The sequence below is a fragment of the Buceros rhinoceros genome, unplaced genomic scaffold (assembly GCF_000710305.1).
Source record: "Buceros rhinoceros silvestris isolate BGI_N320 unplaced genomic scaffold, ASM71030v1 scaffold2344, whole genome shotgun sequence".
NCBI lineage: Eukaryota > Metazoa > Chordata > Aves > Bucerotiformes > Bucerotidae > Buceros > Buceros rhinoceros.
Window position 1 is genome coordinate 162,893 of NW_010408643.1, and position 10,000 is coordinate 172,892.

General features: G+C 41.8%; 1 protein-coding gene across 1 annotated transcript in view; it reads left to right on the forward strand.

Moving 5' to 3' along the window:
* The window catches only part of CAMKMT (calmodulin-lysine N-methyltransferase), a gene marked incomplete at its 5' end in the record, with an annotated part of 171,828 nt that overhangs the window by 158,935 nt on the left and 2,893 nt on the right, over nt 1-10,000 (forward strand). The window contains 2 exons of the mRNA XM_010134923.1: nt 3,941-4,004; nt 9,141-9,272. Coding sequence (XP_010133225.1) covers nt 3,941-4,004; nt 9,141-9,272 — 196 coding nt within the window. The remainder of the gene's footprint in view (nt 1-3,940; nt 4,005-9,140; nt 9,273-10,000) is intronic.

Sequence of the window (10,000 nt, forward strand, 5' to 3'; positions counted from 1 at the left end):
AATAACTTGTAAAATGTCAACTATGAGATAAAAATAAGGGGGGGAAAAAATCTTGGTGAGGGCACACCTGGAAGAAGGATGCGCTGGGGAAAAAAACCTGAAATTATGGAATTTTTAAAGCATATCCACCCACCTCGTATTTTTGCAGGGGAATTTTAAGGCCAGGTGAGAGCTGCCAGAATTTTAGACTTTCATTTGACCTACAGTTGTGGATATAAAGAATTGTAAGAGTGAGTATGAATAGAGGAGGAGAAAGCACAGGTGTCTGCGTGGACAGGCCAAAACCTTCAAAACTCTTCGAAAGCTCTTGAGAGGCTCAGATTTCCCGGTATTTAAAAGGAAGTGCATATCCTTTTCTTTATTAAGAAAAAGGTTGCTGAGATTTTTATCCAGGGAGACTGTTAAGCCCCTTAGGACTGAGGCAACAGAACAATCTTGAGTCTTTCGCATTCTTGTGAAACAGGTTTTCACAAGTAATTTTAATGTAGAGACAGTATAAGGTCTAGTTCCCACATCATTTTGGAATGCGTAATATCCCACTTCACTTGGATTGATGGAATTCTCAGCGTTTGGCACGTGCCTGAGTGTTTGCACGACAAAGGCCGGGGGGGCTGTCCTGCACTAATGTCACTGTGAGGTGTGTGCTGAAGTCATGGGCAGTGGTGGATTTGCCAGGAATGCAGAACAGAGCTGAAAGTATTCCTTCAATATCATCAAATATGTCCCAGTTGGTTCCCTTAGTGTATTCCATTTGATATAAGGAAATCTTTTTGCAGTAATGCAGTGTAACTTCTGCCCTTCTCCAGTTTAAGTTTATCATTCATTTTAAGCCTGATTTTTTGCACGTACTCTGGAGCGCATTGGAACCTGGCTCTCGTACCAGTTGCAAAGTGTGCAAGACCAAAAATAAGTTCACATTATAGCCTGTAAAATATTCGCATATGCTCCTTGTTGTGAGACACGGGATATGGAGCAAAGCGAGCATCTCCTTGGTTTTTTCAGTTTGCTCCTTTGCAACTTACAGTTACTTCTGTACAATTTGGTAAAAATTTTCAATTTGGTTTTAATGTTAATATAAAATTTTAAAAAACCAAAGGAGGAGGAGAAAGGTGACAAGATTGCCTTTCTATTCATCCAGATTTCACGGGTTAAGAGCTCTGCCTAAACAAGGGCTGAATCATCAACTGGCTTCTTGCCTCCCTGCTGCTGTGATCCCAAACTTCCGTGCTGGCCTGAGAAAACCTTGCTACTCCTGCCCTCGGCTGCCGCTTTCACAGCCTGCTTTCTGCATTAACATGAGACACCCCCACTAAAGCTATGGCCAGCTAAGCCAAGTTTGAACTGAGGTGTGAGAGCTGAGCGCGAATGGGTTAAAACAATGCTTCATTTAATTTCACTGAGCTGTTGGGAGCTTTAAAGGGTTCTCTCAGGTGCATTTTCAGTATGCTGTGTGCTGTAGTTATACAAATTGTACTGGTAAGAGAAATAGCGTGACTAAAGCTCCTTGCGTGGGCCAAATCCTGTGCTGGCGCTGTCTGCAGCACAGATTATCTAACCACTTCGTCAGGATTTTCTTCATTCGAGGCATTCTCCGACTCATAGGGCGGATAGAGGTGTTCCCTGGAGTCGCTGCATCGCGTTAACCTTGCTACTAGCCTTCTCTGCTCTCTCTGGTCAGAGTATGTGGCTCACAGAGCAACAGACTGGAAATCACAATACTGGAAACTGTCTTCAGTTGGAGTAGGTCCTGTTGCCAGGGACAGGCTTTTTGGAAGGCAGGGACAACTTGGGAGCAGAGCCAGGGCAGCTGTCCCAGGTTATCTGGGTTTCCTAAGGTCAGAGGGCTAAGACTCTACCTTGCATCCCATCAAAATATCAATTGGAGTTGGACAGGAAAGGTATTGTTGAAGTTATCTAATCTAGCAGGTCATGTAACCGTTTTAAATTCTCAGACATCAGAACAAAAGCCTGTAGTTCTCTCATTGTGAAGGAACAAGGTTGGTAGCAGCCAACCAGCCTGTCTCATTGTAAAAAGAGAATGCTATGCAGGTCCATGAAAAAGGAATTTTAGCACTGGTAGACTGCCCAAAAATTGTGTTTCCACTACGCTGCTTTCTGGAATAAAAATATTCTAAGTGCATTTTTCATTTGGAATGTACTTCTGTCTACCCGGGATCTCGGCGAGCCTTAAATGTGCACGTTGGCGACGTTTCGTGTCGAAGTAAATTAATTACTTGTAGCGATTCTTTTGGGAGAGGTCTCACGTGCTGTATTCCACCTCTTCTGCGGGTGGCTAAGTTCCTGGTGAAGCAGAGTCTTACTGTGTTTGTTTGTACAGGGATCTGCCTGAGGTGAATGTGATCAAAACTCCCAGGAGACGGGAGAGGTATCAGCTGCTGTTTCCATGAGTCAAATTTAAACAAGTATTTTTTTAGTGAGGTTCTTCCGCTCAGATTAAGCATGGCTGGGGGCAGCCTTCATGCTAGTTGCTAAAGTTCAAATTTTCTTGGGGGCAGGCTACCAGAGGAATTGTTAGCTAGTACTTCAGTGTCTTGAGAAGAAATTCAGGTCATACTTCTATATGAAATGTTCTTTAAGAAACGTACAGATACCTACCCTGCCACGTTCGCTCACCAATGTGAGGTTCTGCCGGAGTTTTACTGATGAAATTTAGTCACCAGCAAGTTTTTTGATATGCCTTTTTTTTTTTCCCCTAAGTAGCAAAAATTCACAGCTACACAATTGCTTGATCAAATGAGATATAATAGCTTATTGTCCTTGGTAGCTGTGGAGTGCCCTTACCTGAATATCCACACATGCTCTGATCTCAGTGACTGGCTTGTGATTGGCAGATGCTTTTTTTCTCTTCAGTGTTTATTCTTCTAGAAATTTCAAAACTGGAAAAAAATTAACCACATCTCTTCAGAAAGAGATGTTTGAGAGTAAAGGAAAGGGGAGTATAGAAAAAATCACAGAGTGGGCAAAACTCTGTGTAGTGTGGAACTTGAGCTTGGCACGGGCTGGGGAGCAGTTTTATTACAGAAAAGCATGAAAAATAATGAAGAAAGAATGACATTGTGGCCTGCTTGGTAGAGTTTCTGACGTGAGTCACCAGTACAAACACAGGGCTGAAAGGCATCAGTTGCTGGCTGATGGTTGTTCACTAACCATTGTAAATGTACCCTCATCCACAGCAACTGCATGTCCACAAATATCTAGTCGAGGGTGATTGGCACCCTGGTTGCCACTATTAGTATCTACATTAAGGTACTGAAGGGCGTGAAGAATGAATTATCCCCTCAAATCACGAGGTAATCACGCCAAAGTGGGGCTGAGCATGTTGGCAGCGTTGCATGGAAAACTGACGCTGCTGCTGTCCTGGGGGTGTACCCGTGCTCGAGCTGAGGGATTTCCCTCTTGTATGAGGATGAGCTGGGTCCCTCTGCACGGTCTGGGTCACTCTGAATGGTGGTTGGGGGAGAGAGGAGCTAGAGGCTTCTGAATCTTCGTAGGGATAGGCAGAGACATGTAAAAATAGAACAAATAGGCATAATGTATAATAATGAATAAATGCCACAACTGCGAAGGTAAAAGGAAGAAAATACCTTTTATAGTAACTCCTGAAATACAACACAAAACACTTTAAAGAATCTCCAGCCTTGTATAAAACAACATCTAAACTGTGATCCTGATCGCCGATAAGGCATCTGTGAGTTTCGGCTATATAAAGATCTGTTTCTTGCCGATATTCTAGCTCTGTTTGAGATTGTATTTAGTTTGGAGGTTTTTTTAGTGTTTGAAAGTAGCTGGACTGGACGGAAATGTGGACCACAGTTTCTCTTGTGTAAACAGCTGTAATTAGCCTTGTACTTATCTGCATTAGTATCATTAGAATTGAACCCCCGTTTTAATCTGGATTCTGTTCTCTTCTCAATGTCAGCCTGTTTCTGGACCAGTACAGAGCTAGCCTTGTTGATGCAATAAAGAGATTACTCCAACCCAGTGTAAGTATGTTTCTATTTTCTCCTGAACACTGGCTTCAGAATAATTAGTCTGTGCACAATGATTGAGAGAGTAATGGAATGGCAGGATTAATGTCATGTAATACTTTAATACTTATTATGTCCAACTTCAATTGAGTCTTCTAATCTATCAGATTCCTTCCTAATCATAAACTAGGAAACTTCTTATACTTGGCCTTCTGATAAGGAACACAGTGGGTAGTAAAATAAATGAAACCGCTTCAAAGATAGCGTGAGATTATTTTTATCAAAGCGTTTCTCAAGTATTTTCCTTTGATAATAATGTCTTCATATTAAAGTAAAAGTATGATATTGAAAGTTTTTATGTTGGCTTCTGTCATTTGTAATCCCTTCAATTGTAACCTTTGTCATTGTGTGTTTGTTTATTAGGAAAGACTATTTTTTCTTTTCATTTCCGTTTATATAAAATGCATATTTTGTAGCCTAAAACTTTTTCCCATTAAGTAAACCCTGTGTTTGCATGTTTTATGCTTTAAAACACAATGGAATTAAGCTCCTCATATAAAATGCTTGTGTGTTCTACATGAGTGTCACTGAGGAAATACTGCACTGATCTCAGTCTATTAGGCTGTTAAACCAGAGATAGCTACAGGAAAACAAACAAACAGAATACATATACGTGTGTCTGTTGGGTGTATACTTATACCCAGCAAATAATCTCGAATCTCAAAATAAAATTTTAAAAAGAAGGTATCAAAATGAGAATATGAGCAAACATGAAGCAATTGCTATAAATAGGAATTTGAAACAGGTGTTTTACCTTTCATGGTAAAAACACAAATCTTGCAGTAAGGTGAGTTTCCCATTTCAAACCAAGAGAATTTCGTGTTAGTGCTGCATTTGCCAAACTTTGTTTAAAAATTGTGCTGTGTCTTTTGTGCAAGAAATTTTCTCTCTCAAAGGAATAGAAGGCCCAAGTGTGCAAGGGCTTAAGAAACAGAGTCATTTTAGACATGTGCGTAATCCCATTCTTTGCTAAGAGCGATCAGGTTTCTATTCTTGGTTCTATCGTAGACTTTCCTGAGTGACCTCAGGCAAGTTACTTAAGACTGAATTATTTTAATGAGCTGTGGGGCAAGGCTGCCGGGAAGACAGGGGAAATGTGGCCTCCCTGAGGAAAAGGTCACCCAGATATTTCTGTTAGTGGCAGCAAAGGGAGGTTAAGCAGCTTCTGCCCAGAGTGGTGCCTTCTTACGTTCCTAATGTACCATCAGTTGTCACGGTGCAGTAATTTTGGGGGACCAGAGGTGATCTGGAACCCAAAGCTGGTCTCAGTTTAAAAGAATACGGAAAGGTTTGTGTTGGTTTTTTGCTTGTTTTGGTTGGGGTTTTTTTTTTTCCAGATCAGTGTCCACAGCTGGTTCTTCAGGTGGCCCCATAGGCTACTGTGCTGGCTCCCTGAAAGGACACTGGGGGAAAAGAGTATGAGTGGCAGGAAGAGGCGCCCCTGGCTAGAGCTGGAGTGGAACTGTAGCTGTCAGTTGCTTTGCGTCCTGCTCACAGCTCATCGTGGTCTATATTGCCAAAGACACGAGTAGACACCTGGGTTTGTACATGGACACACACACGTTTTTGCCTGGCCTGATTAGCCCAATCAGAGTTAGATTTAAAAAAACCGTGGCGATAAGGCAGCCTGAATTTGCAGGAGTGTCTATCGCTAGTTCCCGTCTATAGACAATTTAGGAACTGCTAACCTGGCTTTAAACCCAAACTGGCCTGACGTTGTTTCTTTTTAACTCCAGACAGCTGATTCAAAGTCAGAGCACACCTTTATTTTTGAGAGCGGGCGAACTACAGTCCTTTGTGAAAGTCGATGGAGTAACGGGGGATGGTGTTTTGCCGCCTCTCTTCCTAGCCCGGTTGGCTTCTGCGCATTGTGATTACCAGCATCGCCGGTACTTATTTGCCACGTGTTTTAGGCTACGGTTCCCATTTCTTATCAGCAGAGCTGAGTTCTTGCTCCTTGCAGGAATTTCTGTCGCAGTTTTGTACCACTACCCAAACTGTTTTTTTTAACTCAAGTTGTTGGCTTAATCCACCTCGTGGGTAGATATCCAGTTATGGCATGGCCTTCAAATTGTTGTAATTCATAACTAAGAGGGCAACAAACTATCGTGTCAGGTGGAAGCTGGGAGTAAGGACACCTAAAGGCCAAGCTGAACAGAGATGACTTCAAGCATATGGTTTTGTGGTTTGAAAGAGCCAAATAAAGCACATGCTCGTTTGAGATCCCGAGAGAAGATGCAGTCACAAGTACAAAATAGTTATTATTTTTACTGTTCTTGTTAAGCTGTGTAAACCTAAGGACAGCATCAGAGGAAGCTTTATTAGATGGCACTGTACTTTGGCCTTTAAAGGAAAACTAAGTTAATAGTGAACTCATTTGCTAGTTGCAATAATTAAGAATAGATTATGGGTGTTAGTTTATGCCCAAGCTAAGGCACAAACTTCTTTGATTAAATTCATTCTTCTACATGAATTATTTTGTCTCAGATTTAGAAGTTACGTTTCCTTACTGTGAATACTCTGCCAAATTGGTGGAGGAATGATCTCAAATTGAAGACACATCTAGAGGCAAGACATCTTTCAAGTGCAACTAGGATAGAAGAGTCCAGGGAATACAATATGCAGCAAAGCCAAAGGGAGAAGTGGAGTAAACAGAAGATGGCAGGTACCGTTACAAAGCTGTCTTGAGGGAGAAGTTCAGAACAGGGAATCTATTCTTGCCGTTAGCTTAAAAAGGGATGAAATTATCTGCAGTATATCCTTTTTCATTAAGGATGTTATTTGTGACTATTAGAGTTCTTATGGCACAGAATGATGTAACTTTTGGGAGTAACTTTTTTTCCCCTGGAAATGGGTAACTCCACAGTACCTGCCAGTTTTGAAGAGATTATTGTGGTATTAATCACAGTGTCTTGCAAGGGCAAGATGCTCAGCTCTTGTAGATGCACACTAAATTCAGGAGTTGAATGGGTTTTGACACCAGCTGAGGAGCTGCCCAGAAGTAACTGTAGTAACTAGTGATCTCCATAAAAGGCCACTCGCCTCTTTCAGAGTTGTTTCAAGACTTTCAGTCTGGTTTGAAGAGGTATTTTGTACCATGTTACATTCTCTCTTACTGTTTTTCAAACTAAATTTGAAGTAGCCTGCAGAGGGTGTGAGGAGGAGTGACTGCGTGGACTGCTGACTCCCCAGGGAGATCTGTAAGGGGCTGCTGGTGGATGAGCACTGGTTCTTCATGGAAGCTGCTGGATCAGTGGCCGAGGCAGGGTGTGCAACCACCAGCAGTCGCTGTTCACAAGGTTTAGCCATTCCTGAAGTCCCCATGTGAGTGGGGTGGTCAGTAAGCCCTGTGTGGGGGATGTGGTTTCCGTTACAGTGAAAACTCCCGTGAAGGTGGGGGACTCCAAAGAAGTCTGAACCTTTTTCTGCCAGGAAGGGTCTCTGCAGAAAAACCTTCTGGGAAGCGTGAGGTTGCAGCAGGAAGAGGAGGATCCTCAGCTGAGGGCTTCCTTTGCTGCCCACTTCTGTCTGAGGACATTAAAGCATGCCAAGGATGTGAGGAAGCTGATAGTGAATTTCCTGTGTTTAATGTTTTCCATCCTGAGCTCAGCCTATATTCAGCCCTAACATTTACATGAACAATTCCAGTGCCTTCCATGGGTGTTACACCCCTTTGCACCTCGTATTTAGCCACAGAATTAAAGTTGTAGCTACACAAATGAACAGACGTGAGTTGCTTCAGCTGTTGCCCCAGGTCTCCTTTGTGCTTAAATTTCCCGTGAGCAAGGTGAGGATAACAGTGTTTCCCTGGCTCAGAGGCACTGTGAGAATAAATACAGCGCTGTGGTATTAACGACCGGAGTCTTCTGAGTACCCGTTAGCGCTGCAGATACTGGCGCGGAGTTTTTATGGTAGCGCCTTGTCTCAGCGTACCGTGTGCGTGAGCTGGAACACACAGATTTGTTCCCCATCCTCCTCACTAAGTATCTCTGTCTGCTTTTTAACTTGGAGAGTTCCCACTGAAATTCTCTCTTCTGATCACTTTTTTTCCTGTGGGGTACAAAATGCAGTTTCTGAAGCCAAATACTCTTCTACAGCGGCTAATCATTTCATAACTTCTTCAGATCCCTAAAAATATTCTTCTGTCTCTTTGGCTGATTACGGCTCCTCACAACCGAGTCTGCGCCCTCGGTAATGTGGAAGTTAAGTACAAGAACTCACAGTCAGCTTTGTGGCTCCCCTGTGCTGTGGCTGATATTAACCTTGGTTTACAGCTCTTCAACCACTTTTCATTCCGTGTGACAGCACACGGTATTCAGCCCATTAGAATTAATTTTGCAAAGAAGATTTCAAGAGATGCTGTATTGAGTAGGTTAGGGTTTGGGCTAGAACTTTGCACAGTGTCTAAAATCTATTGGTTCAAGGTACGATCGGTTTTGTTTTCTTAAATATAGAAGGATAAACTAAAAATTGGCTAATGGACCATGATGTATTCCCTGGGCCTCAAAAATGACCTGATCACCTCGAAAGATCTCGAATTACTAGGCAAGAGCATTAAGTCCTGTTCTAAACGCAGTTTACCAATTCGAGGTCAGGTTTGGTTGCTCCACTCAGGTAGTTTAAAATACCTTTTAAGAAGTTAATGACCAGGTCTGATTTGCCTCCGCTTTGCCTTGTTCTACAGGGTTGTAATTCCGCTGACAGCAAGTGGGAGGTGCTCTCCTGTGGGAGTGAAAAAAGGAAATCATTCTTTACAGTCTTTGCATGGTGATGAGCGAACATGGGAGTTTGGATTGAGTGTGTGTTTGCTGTGGTTTATTTCGGTAGTTCAGAGCCATCGTTATTGTATGAAAAGGAGCAGATGTGTGGCAGTTGGCAGTTTTCTACAGAAAATATTTATTTGTTACTTCTATTTTGCATCTGTTTAATCACAGAAATCTTGCGTATTTCAAACGATTATTTGTTTTAGTATTTTACCAAGAGAACAATTGACTTTTCCAACTCGAGTATGTTAAAAGCTTAAGTCAGGTGTGTTATATCTGGTTCCCTTCCAGTTTTAAAAATGTATAAATTCTCTTTTTAATGTTCCAGGGGAAAGCGATGGTATTTGCTCCACTCCGAGGGAATACTTTAAACCAGTTTTGCAATCTAGCTGAAAAAGCAGGTTTCTCTATCCAAAGACATGAAAATTATGATGAACACATTTCGAACTCCCACTCCAAGGTTAGTTTTCTGCTTGTGTTAGATAACACTTTAATCTGCATTGCATTTTGAAGAGATCATGGTCCTTTTGGCAGGTAACCTAAATGTTTGATTAAAGTACTCCTTAGGTGTGCTGTTTCTGAACAGCTATTTTGGTATCTGATTATTTTGTGTGGTAGAGCCATCCTTTATCTCTGCACGTCTAGAGGAGTTTTGCAGCAGCATCTCCTGTTTACCCTTTTCTTTCATAGAAATCTAATTTATGAGAGTCTCCCCTTGTTGCTCTTAGCTGCCTGTAAATATATGGCACAGTAGCATTTACATTTTAATAAAAAGCTTGCAACTTTTAACTAGGTTAAATACTGAAATGGGCTGAAATAAATAGGAGGTGAATGTCTAATTGTATCATATCGTACCTTAAATCCTTATCTCTGGCTGCTTTATGGCTGGGTCAGTTGGCAGCTTCAAACTGTTAAATCTCATACAGAATTTCACAGTTGTGGGCTTATATGTCAGATCGAGGCGCTACAAGATTTAGGTCAAAAGCACTTATCTGAGCGTGATTTCTAAGCTTGCTTACATAAAGCTGCCGTTATCAGTCTCCCTTTTTATTATTTATAAGTGTAGACTAATACAGGACATGAAGAGGAAGGTGCTTCACAGAAAACTTTTTAGGAATTTCTTATTTTCCTGTGTAGAAGTGCTTATCGAAATCACATTTATTACTTGCAGTTCTGAGATCTCTATTT